Here is a 16,391-nt window from a genome sequence, read left to right as displayed (position 1 = left end):
TGCTGTTGGAACCTCAAAATGGCAATTGGTCTGTGTGTATCTGCTTACCAATTTGTAGTGCAGAGATACTTACTTTTCGGTGCGGACGGCGGAAATTTTCCACAGTGACAGTCCAGCATCCCGGGGCCGCCACCTTGGAGGTACTCCATCTCCAAAAACTTCATGAGAATATTCTTAAACTGTGCATGTATTTTCAGTAATCTTCGCCCACGGCCTGTTTTCCCACTCATTACTAGCGAATACCCCCTCGGCAGGCTAAACGCCTCTCCGGCCGGTCTTTACCTCTATGCTTCTAGTTTGAAATACCCCAATCTCCAACGTCACAAGTGCTCTTCATTGCTCATCGACCTACAACACCATGGCGGCCACACCGCCGCCGTCCCTGCCGGACCTCGACCTCGAGGATGGCACCCCGGGCTATGAGACTATCGAGGAGCGTTGCTTTTCGGCCGCCCTCATCTGTCTTGAGGGCCACTACACCATCCCGCCCATGGGGCCTCAGACTGCCGCACGGGTCTCATCAATGATTGCCAAAACCCTCGAGAAGACTCATACCTTCAAGCACGTCAGGTAGGTGCCCTCAACGCCATGTCTTACTGTAGTTTCGTACCTCTCATTTTCCTAACAAGAACCAGGGAAACGCTGTCAAGAAACGTCGAGATATGGATCTGGTTGACCAAGATCTTTGGCGCCGCCATCCCCAGTCTCACCACACGCTCAGTTGGCCCGCTGTCGAGCCTCAACGATCCGGAGAAGGGTGTCACCCCTCAGGAGAGCACTGCTCTCATTGTGAAGAACCACCACAGTCTCAAGGACGACCTCTCCATCTTGAACAAGCTCATGCACATTGCGAGAAACCTGCTGGTCACATCAGAACCAGAGGTGCCCCAGGACATTTGTGCCGCGGTTCACTTTGACCAGATGGTTTATCAGACCATCATCCTCTGTGTGAACGTCACGAGCAAGGGCTACGATGGCGAGATCTTGGACGAGTCTTCAAGGGCCAAGCTGAATGAGATCACCGACATGTGTAAGTGCCCCCCATGGCCTCTCAGGTAAGAATTGCCGCTCACGTTTCACAGACAAGAAGCTCCTAGTCACATCCCTTCAACAAGCCCACAACTGGACTGCCAAAAACGACCGCAACAAGATGTCGTTCTGGTACGACGTACTCTTCGACGAGGACGCGCAGCTCGATGATCCGCAAGAGGGCATGGGCGACGGCTCCGGCTTCCGCGTCGACATTGCCAAGACGGAGATCCAGCACTGGCTGGAGCGCAACTCGCGCATGTGCGAGACGGCCCGCAGACTCCTCACAGACTACTCCCAGAACAAGTCGCACAACCCCCCTGGGGTCCTCGCGCCCATCGCGCCGCTGGCGTGGAACTGGTTCCCCGAGGGCCAGGTCAAGGTCCGCGCCGACAACTACGAGGAGGGCGAAAAGGTCAACCCGCGGTGGGACCCCGACATCGAGGACAAGTTCGAGCAGGACCGCGCCTACTACCGCGTATCCCGCGAGATCGACACCTGGTGGATGCGCGCGCGCGACGTAAACTACGACGGCTGGGCGGTCGCCATGCCCAACGTCGAGTTCGCCAAGACGAGGACGGAGCACTGCAAGAGCAACCTCCTCAACCGCTACACGCCCGTCATGCGCACCGAGGAGCACGAGGTCGTCGAGGTCGACGAGTCCGAACAGGACCTCGGGCCGGAGGATGGCTCCGCGGAGGAGTACGCCGAGGGCTACGACGACATGATGGACGACGAGGACATTGACGACGACGAGTCGTACGGCGAGGGCCCCCTCACGGGCCTCCTGACCGAGATCCCCAACATCCTCGACCCGAAGCAGATTGAGGCCCTCCACATGATAGTCAAGTCCTGCATCCTCGACTCGGCGGGAACGGGCCTCACCCGCGCGGGCGAGAACCTCCAAAAGACGCGCTGCCGCATGTTCCTCGCCCTCGACTGCGGCAAGTCCCTCCTCCGCGAAATGCTCGTCTTCATCGCCGTCTGGGAAAAGGACGAGCAGTCCCTCATCTTCCAAATCACCTCGCAGCTCATCGAGGCCCTCCACCACTCGGCCCTCGTCCCCTACGCCTGGAACTCGCTCCGCATACCAAAGGACATCATCTCCCCCGCCCAGACCGTCCTCCTCCGCCTCGTCAACCACATCTTCCGCAGCCGCATCAGCAACCCGCCGCAGGACAAAAAGGACCAGGAGCGCGACGTCAAGCTCGTCATGTTCTTCTTCAGCTTCTTCCGCAGCCGCATCGTCCCCGAGTGCGTCGCCCTCATGCACCTCCAGGCCCAGATCCGCGAGGACAACGTCGACCCGGCCGAGTTCCCCGTCGACACCTGGGACATGGAGCGCGCCAAGGACGGCCTGGCGCAGTACCTCGACTTCCTCACCACCGCCTCCGAGATCGCCGAGTCGAGGAAGAAGCTCATCGAGTGGGAGGCCGTCTATGACCTCATCACCCTCCTCAACGGCCTCGAAGCAGGCGTCCCCAAGAAACCCCTCGTCGACGCCGTCCCCTCCCGCAACAGACCTCCCCCTCCCGCCGCAACAGCACCATCCCCGTCAGACCAACACTCCCAATCCTCCTCACACCAAACCACCGGCGGCGGCACCCCCATCATCGAACGCCCCTACTCGACCACCGACTCCCTCCCGCCCTCCCCTCCCCCGCCATCCCTCTCCGACCCAGCCCACAAATACCCCTGGTCCGGCATCAAAGGCCAAATCTTCACCATCCTCGCCACCCTCCTCCAACCGCCCCCCGGCCAATCCACCCCGGGCAACCCAGACGTACAAACCCAAATGGTGAACCACAACGGCATCGTGCCCCTCCTAAACTGCTGCGCCTACGACGACCACAACCCGTTCGCCAAAGAGCGCGTCACAATCTGCCTCAAATGGCTCCTCGACGGCTGCGAGGCCGCAAACAACTTCTTCCGCGAGCTCGTCAACCTCGCGCCCGCGCCGAACCTCAGGCCGCCGCCTGGCGGGACGACGGTCTCGACGATACGTGTAGACGGGATTCAGGGGGAGGTTAAAGTGCAGGTTCGGTCCAACTCGGCGCCTGCTGGTGATGGAGAGGATGGTGGAAGTGGCGGTGGTGGGAAGCAGCATGTTCATGACCCGTATGGGTTGGCGGAGGGCGCGGCCAAGATGAATTTGAGGTCTAACCATAGCACTGAGCCCTTTAGCGAGGACGACTTCATGTAGATGATGAGGATGATTTGAGAATGGTGTCTATCATTCAGGAATAGGTTCTTGGTGTTCAAAAAAGGACTTCAGTAAATCCAAATGGGGCTTTATACCACCATCATGAGAGGCGAAAGAGGATTCCAAAGGTCAATGTTTCGTTTTCTGTCTTTTCTATCACATGGTACGAAAACACAAGGCGAGCAAAGCAATCAAAAAACGACAGGTGAAAACACAATACAACTACAATCTACAACTAAACCACTTCAATTCCAAAAAAGAGCCAGAAATATAAAGTCAAAGTGGGAAACGACTACGCCAAGGGAGGGGAAGGGATGGGAAAGGTGTTTTTTGCCAAGTTCTTGTGTCCTGTGATCCATCAAAACTGCAAAAAGTTTCCAACCTTTATTTCCATCAAAGACCAGCTTTCAGAAAGAAAAAAACCTCCCTCGCAGGCCCATTTTCTTTTTGTTTTCGTTTCGAGAGATTGAAGGAAAAAGTGTGGGAACATTATGAGATACATTCGGGCCAAGTCAAGTCGAAAGCCGAAACAAGCCAAACCACCCGTGTTTTCCTTCTTTTTGTCGATTTACTTGAGAAACAAACATTACAAAGCCATGTCAGGATAACCTAAGCCGATGGAAACAAGAGCCTAGAGAGGGTGGGGAGAGGTGCAATAAAGGAGAGGGCAAGCGAGAAGGAAAGGGGAAAGTCACGGTAGGGTAGCCTTCTTCCGCCCCTATAGTCCGGAACGATGGAACCCACAGTGTATAGCACCTTGGTATGGAACAGACTCCCGACGCTCCGGCCTCACCGGACGCTGCGGAGCCGGAGCCAACAGGCGCGTCGGCATCATTCGAGGATCAGCGCTGGGCTGTTGCCGGTGGTAGTGCTGCTGCTGCTGTTGCTGCTGACGATACTGGTCAGGATGAATCACGGTTGTATAAGCCTGCGAACGATGATTGCCTTGCGTAGACAACGCCTCCGCCCCGGACATCTGGAAGAACGAGTCCCCGCTCAGATCCGCGGGAGGGCTGGGGAGGGCAGCCTGATCCCACGGCGAGGATATGCTCCGCGGCACCTGGTTATCCCAGGACTGACGCTGTCGATGGTGCTGCTCCAGCTGCGGGTGATGATGCTGCTGCTGGGTATACTGTTGATGCAAGACAGGCTGGCCCTGACTCTGGCTCTGGCTCTGACCCGCGTACGTGTACTGATGGCCTCCATACGACTGGCTGACGTCCACGTCGTCAAGCCTACCGCCGCCGTTGTCCATCTCGGACTCGGGGCTCATACTGCCGCTGCTGCTGCCGTAGCTCTGCGGGCTCATTGGGTAAGTCTCCTGGACGATGACGACGGCAGCGGCAGCGGCAGTAGCGGAAGGGGTGTACTGCTGCTGCTCGGGGTACTGCTGGTAGTCGCGGCTCTGACGGCGGGCGGTGCGCTTCTTGCAGTTGTACTTTGACAGGTCCCACTGGTCAAAGTGTTGGCGGTATGATCTTGTCCTGGTAGATGGGGTTGAGATGTTAGCAAGTTTTGCTTCTGGTGTCTATTCCTTGTATTCGACTGGATGATGTTGCAAGGGCTATTTGAGCATCTCTATTATCCCCCCGTGGGGGGCAAGATGCCATTGAAACAGGACTCGACGGCCAGGATGGAGAGGTAAGGTAATCATCGTATCAGAGCCAACTTCCGTCCTATGGGTTGCCGAGAAAGGAGGGGTTCCGTGGGGTCCGAGAAAATTCAAGATGTATCCAAACGGTTTGGGAAGAAAAGAGGGAAAAGAAAACTGGTTAGACTGACGAAGCCTTGAAGTTGTAGTCCTGCTGCATAATCTCCCGGACCTCATCCAGGGTACGATTTTCCTTGATGTAGAGCCTCGCGATAACGTCCTTGTGCTCTTTCCAAGCTTTCGTCATTGTCGTTGGTTTGGACGAAACTCTGGGGACGAGGAACGAAGCGGGATAGAGAGTCTTGTGATAGAAAAGGGCGGGCGCTACTACGGAGTCATTGGAGGAGGAAGACCAGGGCTGGAGAGACCGCGATGAGAGGCCAAGCGGTGAGCTTCATTGAAGTATGATAGGATGGACGACTCCAGGATGTTCTTGATAGACGGTAGTGCTTTCGCCCCGAGGGAATGGGAAGATAGCTATACAGGCTGTATATAGACAGGTCACGATGGGATAAGGCTGGCTGCTGCCTTTCATAGGATACTATAATCGCAGTGTAGGGACATCGCCATCGGCGTTTCTTGTCCAGGGCTGACGGACAGGCGCTAGAACACTTCTTTCCCTCCTTCACCTCTGCCTTGAAGAAAGCGGACACTTGTTCCGATTCCCAGGACTTCTGCACCTTGTACCGTAGGTGCATCAAGGTGCAACTTGCCCTTCGGAGAGTCTTGATTTACCCCCTGGCAAACAAGACAACGCATTCTATGACCGATAGCATGGCCATCGTGGAGAATCATGATGACGGGACGGGGCGTCAGTCTGCCTTTCTCTACGCGGCGCGCAGCTCCAAGGGAGCAAGGTGGTGGAGGGGGAGAAGGCTAAGCCCGCAACGTAAGGGGTGTCCTGTCTTGTGCCACACCACCCCATGAGCAGACCTTCACCGAACTTTCAGCGAAGGTGTGCGACGTTTGCCTACACTCCGCAGATCCCCCCTTGCGCAAAAGTGCAAAGAGTCTTCGTTTTTTTGACAGCTTGGTGGCTGAACTACCTACCGATAGGCATGGTGAGCGCTTTTTCTTCAGTTGCACCGTTGACTCAATACGCTGGCCGCATTCCTCGGCAGACGACCACAGCGAGGTGTGCGCCAAATACTGAATCAAATATGTCGCTGGTATCGACAGCCTAAGACGCGGGAGCGTTCTGCACTTATAAATAGGGCTCCGCGATGAGATGCAGACATCCACGCGGTATCGATGGTGGTATGGGCGCCTTGTCTCGGAGTGGAGGAGGGTGGTGAGGCACAGCCTGCGCCAAGGCATACATCCTACTGGCCAGCTATCAACTCGATTTTCTAGTCACTGTGGTTAATTCAAGGGAATCAGACTCGATCAAGGTGACTGTAAATGAACTCGGAATCGGACAAGAGTCAACGATCATAATTGTTGTTTGATTAGGGCTCGCTATATTATATAACCATAAATCAAAATGGTATCCTCCAAGCGCGTGTGCTGGAAAGGGCCGCAAAAAAAGCAACGGGGATGTAAGGCTGTGATGTTGCGCAGAAGTGATGTAACCAATCAGGTGTAGTGGTGTGGTCAAGTCGAAGTCATATGAGGTGCGATTCCGCCCTAGGAGACTAAACAACAAGGCAACCAGTGGTGCGCAAGTCGATGAGCCGCCCGTAGCAGTCGCCTCACTTTGTTGAGGAAAATAGGGCTGTCGAAAGGACTCTGCTCGAGGTATCGGACTAGGTCTGCAAGTGTAGGGATCTCAGACCTGAGGGTGTCGTGCGAATCCTTAGATCTTCTTCTCGTCAACAGGCGCTGTTGCAGCTGGAGCAGCCGCGGGTGCAGCCACAGCGCTGGAGGATGGGCCGTCGACCGGGCTCATGAGCTCTGGGCTCGCGGTAGGGTCGTGACCAGTAACACCGGCCTCTTGTGCTGAATGGCCGGACTGGGTGGTTGCGGCTGGCGCGATGGAAGGCATCTTCTCGTCCTGGGCAACGACGGGCGAAGTAGGCGTGGAGTTGGGCTCCGCGGGGCCGGTGGCTCCCGCAACGTTCTTGATAACCTCAAACCACTTTTGCGCCTCATCGGGGGTGTGGGCCTGGAAAGCCAGCTCGGATGATCCGGTGAGCTTTGAGCTGATTGATTTGCTCTTGTCCTTGCCCTTGACGTTGAACTTGTTTCCGTTGGGAAGCCCAATGACAGCGTCTGGCAGATAGATGGAAAGCTCTGGTTTGGGGTCAGAGCGAGTGTTGTCATTGTCCTTGAACTCGTGGAGGAACTTGGTCGGGGTAACAACGTAGTAGCCGGTAGAGTAGCCCCAGGAAAGCTTGTTACGCGACTTGCGTTCCAGGGAACCCTCAATGAGAGGCTTGACGGAGGCGTGGTCCATGTTGGGGAAGTTGATGGCCTCGACAGACCGCGGTGGGTCGTTGGGGTTGACCAAGCGATCGCCGCTACGCGTCACGAAGCCGTTCCACTCGAAATCACCCGGGACTCTCTGGATGGCACCCAGCATGTCGGAGTAGAGAGCGCGAGTCTTCTCGGCCTGGCCACCGGTGAGCTGGATGAACTGCTCCATCGCCTGCTGAATAACCTCGATAACGTGTGCCTCGAAGTCCTTGAAGTTGTTTTGGACAGCAATCAGGTCGTTGCGGTTGTTGTTCTCCTCGAGAACCTGCTTGTGAAGTCTGTGTAGGACACCACGGTTGACGACGTAAGGATCGTCGGTTCCGTGCATTTTGCCGCCGGCGGACTCGAAGGAGGCGGTCTGGGAGCCGAGAAGCTCAATGTGCTTCTGCGTGGTGTTGCGAGCCTTCTCAACCTCCTTGGCACCCTTCTGGGCGCCGTGTGCCAGCTCCTTGCCCTTGTGCTTGATCTCCTTGTGCAGGCGTTCGAGGACCGGGAGGATGGAGCCCTTGATGGTCTTCTCCGTCTCGAGATTGGTGTTAATAATCGCCTGAGTATTGGAGCGCATGTTCTCAAAGTAGGCTGCGATACCGCCGAGGCTCTGGTCGAAGTGGTGGCCCTCCTTCAAGGGATGGGAGATGGTCTTGAGAGCCTTTTCGTATTCCTTGGACTGGGCCTTGTGGATCTTCTCGACGGCTCCGATATAGTCCTCGAGGTATCCAACGGAGTGCTTCCATGCTTGGAGTCGCTCTGCGAGGAGGCCAGCGGTCTGCATGTAGCTATTAGCATGTTTCATTGTGGATGGTTGTTGTGGAGCTCAGAGGCGTCTAGTATTGGGCGCCGAATGGTCCATACTACGACGCCTCGACTATTTGGAGCTGCGCGAAATGACTGATTCACTTACGCTGGTGGGATCGACTTCGGGAACAGCATCGTCGCTAAGGACAGAGTTGTTGGTCATGATGGTCCCCGACCTCTGGGGGAGGTCCTTGGTGTCGGCCATGGTCGTGATGTGCAAGATCGGGTTGCGCTCGAATGAGGAGTATCGTGAATGCTACTAGGTGATGTGTCGACGGTGTGTCGTGGATTGTTCTTGGAAACGTTCGTCCAAGGTTGTCTAGAAAGATGGGAGAACAAATGTAGTGAACCACATGGAAAGTGAAAAGGGCAAAAGAGGTTATATTTGTCGGACATTACATGTGTTCCGTCCCTCTCCTCGATCGCCCATTCCCCGCCGCCGCCAGTGACAGCTGGTAATTAAAACCCGCCCAAGCTCCTGCACCAAGACCAGGTCGAATGACGTTCTCCACCAAGCCGCCAGCGCAATCTTCCTGGTCTTAGCGCCCCTGGCTGGGAGTGCACCTGCAGTGCTGCACCGAGATTTGCTTGTCGCACACAAGCACGACCCTCTTGCTGGCCCCAAATCCATCAAATGGGCCCCCAAAGGGTTGTCCAGAGTGGGGTCGGTCTGGACCACCCCCTGTGACGATCTCGACATTTTCCTTCCCAAGGGACAAATCCTCCCACTTCTTTCGTTACTCCTGCCTTCAGCCGAGTTCCATATTGAGCTGACAGTCAACACTGAGCTGGCTACGGTACCACAGAGACACCTCGTTGACCCTACCTTACCACGCTGAAATCCCCGAGTGCTCCCCTTCTCAGCTGGTCCGGGGGTAGGAAGCAACTTACTGGATAGTAGGTGTCCGTCTTGCATCGTCACATCCGCTAGACGGGAGGCCCATGAGTGATTTGGGGGCTTTTTATGACGTCAACAAGTCCCTTAGTTTCCCAACGCACGATGGCGCTAACTGAGATGAGACGAGTGCCCTCCTGTCTCACTACAATCGTCTCATGTTAGCACATGCACACAAATCTCACACAACGACTAACACGCGTCTCAACTTCACAGCAAATTCCATAACCTACAAGTGAACAACCACCACCAGGATATCCCTCCTAGACGCAAATAAGCTTTCCCTCTCTCCGTCCAGCGAACGTTGATGCCGCAGGTGACGGCCGCGATGACATGATAAAACAGGGCCACGACCTGAGGCGCGCATACCCGACAGGTTGGCATTGGGCAGACGTCAAAGGGGTTAGATGATGACGCCCATTGGTCAGGCCATCTGAGTGCAACGCAAGAGAGGGTTCAGATGCCAGGGTTTTCTCATCGGAGTCCATTCCTTGTGGTTGTGTTACCCCTCCGTTCTACCGATACTAACTAAGCCATCGCCTGTTTGTACCGTATTCTCAGAAGAGCAAACATCTGGTTCACGATACAGGTAGCAGAAGATGACTGCTGGGTATCTAGGAGCATTAAGATTCTACCAAACGCCTCGACAAGCCGCAGCCTTCAGTACCAACATGGTCAGTTTCAGCAATGGAACAAGGCCCTGTCTAGATCGCTAGTGAACTCATGTATGCTAACCAGGTTCCGAGTGCCTCGCACCATCCACAAGCTTCCTGCGCTCCCCCACGCTCTCAGATATCTACCGGACAACCTATCGCCATCACGTCAAGCCATGACTTCGGTGCTATGGAAAAATGATGCCATCGTCACCACATCCAGCATCCCACCTCGGTCTCACCGCGCCACAGCCACACACCACGACAACCTTTAAACTTTACTTTTCCCCCTTTACCCCAAAAGCATCCAGACGCCTAGGAAACTCCGAAGGACGAAAAAGACTTGACCTACCAACCTTTCTACTGCGCAGCACGTCGCTATTACTTTTTCCGCTTCTCAAAGCCATCAGACAATCGAGAAGGGCTGCAGATTGTGTATGGCGGTTCAATTTCCAGCACCCCAGGTACGAACGTGACACCCGCAAGTGGGTAACATAATCGTCTGCCGCTCTCCAGGTAGGCACGTTCTTCAGAGAGTATTCTCTACCGAATACGTAGAAGATAAGAGTGACAATAAAGCCATAATAAAAACACTAAGACAATCAAGAATAACGAGCCAGACTACCTACTTGACCCGGTGACCCCTCGGCATGTTCGCTTTAGGCTAAGTTGACTGTAACCTCTCCCCCTCCATTCGAAATTTCTCCCTTATCGGGGCGTCCGACATCGGCCGGGAGGCCAGCCACACCCACCGCCGCCGTACCGGAAGACACCCCCCACAACGCCGTGGCCGCCGCCACCACCCCTCGGCATTACGAGCATGTTCTCCGTTGCATGGGGCCAAGGGGGACTCCGTCGTCGGGATCCGGTGTAAGTGATTGGCAATGTTGCCGTCGTCGCAGTCCCGTGGCTGTCAATCATTGAGATCATTTCACTATAGCTACATTGAACAAGATATTGAGAAGGTCGAGTATTGACTTTTTTTGTCATCTTTGGTATCTCGCAATCGACACGCCGCGCTCTAAGCGGTGGGTATATCGTACATCCCTATTTGCCTTTCCCAGTATCGCCCCAGTGGTAGATCCCACGAACTATTAGATCGATCCCTATACTTTGTGTGTGTCCCAGCAGCCGATGAGTCCTGATGCCTCCAAGGCGCAAATCTATATCGTGTAAAAATCTCAAAAGACCAGTCCCATGGGAAAGTGTCCCATTTTCACCCATCAACGCCGATGCCATGCCTGAAATAGTGGTTGCCGCCCCCTCTATAGTCGTAATATAATCAAGTGAGTGAGTATGGTGTGAATCATCTCCGCATAGTAGCCTTAATAAACTCTCTCCCGTCCCTGAATGAGATGGATTCGGCGATCATCACCGCCACCCTGGACAGCCTGGAGCAGGTTGCTCATGCTCTGAGGGCGATGCCATGAACGGTGCGAACCACCCGGAGTAGTCGGCTCGCTGCCGCCACCTTCATGCTCAGGGATCATGCCAAGCGGGTCTGCAATGGGAGCCTCGCTCGCGGGAGGCGTATTGGGGGCGCTCATGGCAGAGAAGTAGTCGGGGAGCGCGTCACTACTCGGGCCCCGCCGAAGGGGAGTCTTGACAGCCGTTGTGTAACTAGGCACCTTGCTCAAGGTAGCCATGTCAGGGAAGTCGAGGTGCTCGGGCGAGTTGCGTCCTGAGGAGTGCGAGTTGGGATGTTCCTCGGCGCTGTTGTGGCGAGTCAAAGCTGCCGATTGTGATTGTGAGTTCTCTCCCGTGGGGACAGATGTCGGGGCTGCGACGTCCTCCGTGATGGCGTTCAATGAGTTGAAGGAGGTGTTGCGGTTCGTAGGATCGAGAGATACGTTTTGCAGGCGATGCGACAGTGCGGCGGGAGCAACACCGTGGCCGTTCATCATGGCGAGGGAAGCAAGGTTCTCTGATGAGCCGGCGCGAGATTGGGCGTAGAAAGGACTGCTGAAGCCAGACTGGATAGCTGGGGTCTGGAAGCCGCTCATGTCGACGTCTTCGTAGAGTTGATCGAGGACATGCTCGCCGTAGCCGGGTGGTGCGATACGGGTGACTTCGGCCTGAGCGGGCGCGCCAGGAGCTTGGTCGACGAGAACTCCATGCTCGTCCAGGGGCATGTTCGGAGAGATGAAGATGGAGACGGGAAGAGTGGCTCGGAGCTAGGAATTGTCAGTTTTGCGAAGCCATCGCAGAGCGAAGTCACAGCGGCTCACCTCTGAGATGTGACCATCGGGGTTCTTCAGGGCGACAACAAGCTTGAGTTTGTGTCGGACCTTGATACCGTTGTGGTTGAGATCCTGGACACACTGTCGCAGTCTCTTGGGAAGGTTCAGCTTCTTCTCAACCATCCACCCCTCTTGGCCGGTATCTTCGATCGTATCGTGCCAGTGCTCATCGCGCTCGACGTCGAACTTCCAGTTGGAGACTTCTCTTTCTGTCCTGTGTTCCTTGAAAACGTTGCCCGTGGGACCCTGTAGTGTGCACTCGCGGATTTCCAACATCTTGACTGAAATCTCCCCCATTTCGAGGCCCTTGAGAAGGGGTGTAAATCGCATTTGTAGTGGTACTGTGGCACCGAAGACGACAGCCTTTTGCGGGATGATAATGGAGTAGTCGACTTTGTTCGGCCAGATGTTCTCGACGCTCATGGCGTGGAGGAACTCGAGGGCGGCGGGTTCGAGGGTGCGGATAATGCGCAGTGCCTTGTAAGCGTGCAGATCGTAGGCGAGCTTGCCGCGGGCGACGGTGGCCTTGAGCTTGTAGGTGATGCTCGCTTCGGGGATGCCTTCAACGCTCTCGGCGGTGTTGCCAGGCAGGGTGTACTCAAAGGGCCACTCATAGTTGCCGGCCGGCAAGATGGTGTTCTTGCCACCAGTGCCGCCGACAAACGGAGCCCAGCGATGTTGGAGCAGTGTGGTGGTCTTGTCGACTTTTTGGCTGGAGACGCCAGAAGCGGCGGTTTTGGAGTAATCCCACCTATTGAGAGCGCAAGTCAGTGGACTGATCTGCAGCAAGTCGAACCGGAAATAAGGAGGGCCTCCTACGTTAATCGGTGGGTGCCAGTCAGTCGCAGGTGGACATCTTCGATCTTGAGCGGCGTGGGCAAGCAGAGCACCACGACGCCCTTGAGGATCTGACCGGCAGATTCGTCCTCTCCTCCGCGAAATACGATAAAATCATTGTCTAGTCTGTGGGGTGTCAGACGTCAGCGGGGAGGCCCTTCACAAAACGGGACTAACAAAGAGTCACCGCCGGAAAAGAGAAATTGGAGAGAGAGGGAGAGAGGAAAGAAAGGGCGGGATTTGGAGACGTGGGGCAAGAGGGCATACCTGATTTCAAAAAGCGAAGCAGCATGCTTGCCTGTGACGGTTGAGAATGGATTGAATGACGGCATCTTCAAAGGTTGGGTGTGACATGAACCAAGCGGTATGCCTGGGTAAGAAGAAACAGCCTAAACATCTGGGAAGGAGAGGTCTGGAGACGAGCTTGTATTTATCGACGGAGCGTCCTTTCTGGGTACGAAGTACTTGGGACATTCGTCAGATCAATGGTAAAGGTGGGCGTAGGCGTGGGCAAGCGACCAAGCGCAACAAGCAAAAAGCTCGCGCCTTTACCTCACAAACGGGCAGCCCACCCACGTCGATTTGCGAAAGCGTGGGAATTGGAAGCCGAAAATCGAAACCCACGCCCGTCATCCACCACGGCCACGCCCCTGCCCCTCGGCGGGTTCTCGCTCTTGGTGGGATAGGTGGGGCATCCTTGATTCGGCAGCAAAAAAAAAAGATTGATAGATGAGGTGGGTGTAAGCCCGGGAGGTGTGCGAAGAGACGAGTTCCTTGTTCAGGGTCCCCATGGACCTTGTGGACGGAGAAAGGATAAGGAGAACCCACGCAGTACCTAAGGCAAGGAAGAGAGGAAAGGGGCGGTACGGGTACGTACACTACGGATACAGGCGCAGGAAGGGGGAATTCCGTCGGTTTGCTGGCTTTCAGGAGGATGGATGATGAGGGTCAGCGGCAGCCACCGGGCAAGGAGGACGGCCCAAGACGGAGCCGGGGTGTGTTGTGTTGCCCATCCAGATGGGCCATGGCGAAGAAACGAGGTGCAGCAGGGCTGGGTCGATGCGCCAGAGAGACCCAGAGGGAAGGCGAGAATGAGGTAAGGTACGGATGGTCAATGGAGCGTGCACCCTGAACCTGCTTGCTTCCTGCTGTCACATAATTAAGGTACCTATTGAAGGTACAGTGTATCCTGTAGGTACCCCCGTACCCTTTTCCACGCGGGAGAGAACACCGACTTGACACCGACTGATGGAATGGCAGTGGCTGTCGCTGTCAGATGGGAGTTCAGCAGCGACTCACTCACCACGCACCCAGGCACTACGTAGAGACCGGGTGTGTATCTGTGCTCTGGTCTGTGCATATCGTTCCGTACTTGCTGCTTGGTGCCGCGCGTGGTGTCGGGAACCAAGACATGGGTTCGGCGGCGATGGTGTCCTGCCGCTGGTGGATGAGTCCATGAGCAAGTGGGATGAATTTCCTCTTCCTCATCCTCTTCCTCTTGCGGCTTTTGCCTCGGACGACGAGGAGGGGCGTGGGTGAATCATGGTCAGTCTCTCGGTCAAACCAAGCATCTGAACCATCTATACTTTTTAGCGCAAAAAAAGTCATGACGAGAGCACGCAGCATCTATGCACGCTCTTCGCAGTGTTTCCGTGCCTGACTCTGATACACTGATGAACGGGGGTATCATCTCATCAGCCATCCAAACTAGAAGCGGCCTATCTAAGGCTATCTGGAGCGACGGTGAACCGATGGCGCGTTTTGGCAGAGATGCGTGGTGCGGCTACTGACGCTGATGCCGATGCTGGTGAGTCTGACTTTGAGCCTGGGCCTGTTGTCTGACTCTCATCATCGCACACCATCGTTATCTCTTATCCCTTTACCAGACTCAGCAATCAGCACCTTTTCAGGGTTGGGATGGGCTTGAGCCTAGAGGGAGAGCGGCTGTGGGTTTGCTGATTTTGGTGTGGTGGATTGTTTGGCCGGCTTGGCAGCCCCCATGGACTGGACAGTGCAGGCAGGCTGTGGTCAGAAAATACCTGCTTTCGTATCTCCTTACCCAGTTGTGTGCCTCGTAACGCTGAACATCTCATCTGGACTTCATCGTGTAAACGGAGGCTCGGATCATCTCCAAGTCGTGGTGTTCTACCTCACGGAGAGCCCGGCGTGCAGTTTTGGAGACTCATGTGGCCATCCGAGGCAGAGTCGTCTGTTCAAGAAACCGGAACTTACCCAAAATGCAACTCTCTGAAATTGGCCAACCAAACTGGCGACGGAGAAAGTGAATGACGGGCAGAAAGATATCCGTAGCTAAGGGGAAAAGCAAGCCAAATTGAAACACATGGTTCGAGCGCCTGCACTTGCACTTTCAGGTCCGCAGGTGGTTGCTCCTGCTCGAAATGCGCCCGGCTTAAAGATACTGCGACCTACACCTTATTCAGGCGCACACTCACGTACCTACCTGCGAAGTCCCGTCTTCCCAGGCACAGAGACCGTAGAGCACACCTGCTGCTGCACGCAATTAAGGTGTCCGCGATACCTCACAGGTACAGCTAAACATCTGCCCATTCCATTGCACATGGAAAGGTAAGTCTCCGATGCGCCTCGCTCCATCAGATGGAAGCTCCGATGGGCGGCGCATGTGTCCGCCGTGAATGTGTCTTTGCAGCGACGCCTTCTCAAGGCGGTGCCGAGGTCGTCCTTACCTTGAGTACGGATAGGTATTGTCTACGATGCAAACACGGTATTGAGAGAAGTGACCGAAGCTAATTATGACGAAGGCGTGGAAGGGCACCTAGGCTTCGGCAACCAACATGAATACCGCCGGGCAGACAAAGGGCCTCGAATCCTCCAACAATGAGATACCTTAGCTAAGGCAAAGCTTAGGTTCACCAAAAGATACATCCAAACATCTACAGACGGTATTGCCGCCCGGGCGCCGTTCATCTGGACGGATAAGGCGACGGATTGCCGAAAAAAGACTGCCACACCGACGCCACTGATTGGCCCCTGCATGAATCGTGCGATAGACGTCGGTTGGTCGGGTAGAATGGAAGCTCAGATGGAAGCTGTGGGTCCTCTTCCTCGTTCCCTGCGCGCCTGCCCGTCACTCTGAGTGTCTGTCCCTTCTTTCTTTGGTATGCCGCCTGGCACCTGCTGCGGAGTACCTCACTATGCTGTGCGGCGTGCCTGCCACCTTGATTGCCGCCACACCTTCTTACCTCCAAAAGTGACGGCACCCGGTGGGAATCTTGTAAGACGTCCCCTGGCAAGAAGTACGATAGACGCCCGTTTTTTGAAAACTCGCTCGAGGCAACAAAACTGACTGGACGGGCCAACGTGGTGGGCCCGGTTTTGGCGTGGGATGTTCAATCTGCAAAGTCCTGGGTCCAGCATCTGCCCTGATCAATCAATCGTCAACCACCACCTTACCCAAACTGCAACGCGGTCTTCCCTCCGTTCGTTACGGAAGGCTGCAATCTGCGTGGTACTTGTCTCCATGATCTGGCTCTACGGTACTGTACTTGCCTCTAAATCAATACGTTGGCTGACACACATTTCTGTAGTTTGTTGGTTTGCACCCAACATCTCATATCGAATATCGACCGTCTTTCATCGCCAATGCAACTAAGACACAGCCTAGGCTAGCAACGATACGCCAGTAGACCGCCTC

The 16,391-nt window shown here is 55.3% G+C and overlaps 4 protein-coding genes across 4 annotated transcripts; 1 reads left to right on the top strand and 3 right to left on the bottom strand.

Annotated features, from left to right (window-relative positions):
• The first annotated feature begins 133 nt into the window (after nucleotides 1–133).
• HER10_EVM0005884 (uncharacterized protein) lies at nucleotides 134–3,455 on the top strand. Its single transcript, XM_035475486.1, has 3 exons — nucleotides 134–570; nucleotides 636–1,030; nucleotides 1,083–3,455. Exons 1-3 carry the CDS (start codon nucleotides 359–361, stop codon nucleotides 3,230–3,232), a joined length of 2,757 nt encoding a protein of 918 aa, XP_035329398.1. The 5' UTR covers nucleotides 134–358; the 3' UTR covers nucleotides 3,233–3,455.
• Nucleotides 3,456–3,830: 375 nt separating this feature from the next.
• Nucleotides 3,831–5,406, bottom strand: HER10_EVM0010347 (uncharacterized protein). Its single transcript, XM_035479810.1, has 2 exons — nucleotides 5,015–5,406; nucleotides 3,831–4,716 (listed from the first exon to the last, which is right to left on the bottom strand). Exons 1-2 carry the CDS (start codon nucleotides 5,128–5,130, stop codon nucleotides 3,951–3,953), a joined length of 882 nt encoding a protein of 293 aa, XP_035329969.1. The 5' UTR covers nucleotides 5,131–5,406; the 3' UTR covers nucleotides 3,831–3,950.
• Nucleotides 5,407–5,939: 533 nt separating this feature from the next.
• HER10_EVM0006411 (PH domain-containing protein) lies at nucleotides 5,940–8,994 on the bottom strand. The gene is made up of 2 exons (XM_035475995.1): nucleotides 8,200–8,994; nucleotides 5,940–8,064 (listed from the first exon to the last, which is right to left on the bottom strand). The coding sequence occupies exons 1-2, from the start codon at nucleotides 8,296–8,298 to the stop codon at nucleotides 6,679–6,681; spliced, it is 1,485 nt and encodes a 494-aa protein (XP_035329468.1). The 5' UTR covers nucleotides 8,299–8,994; the 3' UTR covers nucleotides 5,940–6,678.
• Nucleotides 8,995–10,598: 1,604 nt separating this feature from the next.
• On the bottom strand, nucleotides 10,599–13,824 carry HER10_EVM0007630 (arrestin). The gene is made up of 4 exons (XM_035477182.1): nucleotides 12,986–13,824; nucleotides 12,701–12,844; nucleotides 11,870–12,632; nucleotides 10,599–11,815 (listed from the first exon to the last, which is right to left on the bottom strand). Exons 1-4 carry the CDS (start codon nucleotides 13,048–13,050, stop codon nucleotides 10,967–10,969), a joined length of 1,821 nt encoding a protein of 606 aa, XP_035329632.1. The 5' UTR covers nucleotides 13,051–13,824; the 3' UTR covers nucleotides 10,599–10,966.
• Nucleotides 13,825–16,391: the final 2,567 nt, after the last annotated feature.

The sequence above is a fragment of the Colletotrichum scovillei genome (assembly GCF_011075155.1).
Source record: "Colletotrichum scovillei strain TJNH1 chromosome Unknown Contig00009, whole genome shotgun sequence".
Lineage (NCBI taxonomy): Eukaryota > Fungi > Ascomycota > Sordariomycetes > Glomerellales > Glomerellaceae > Colletotrichum > Colletotrichum scovillei.
This window is presented reverse-complemented; position numbering and strand designations above follow the sequence as displayed.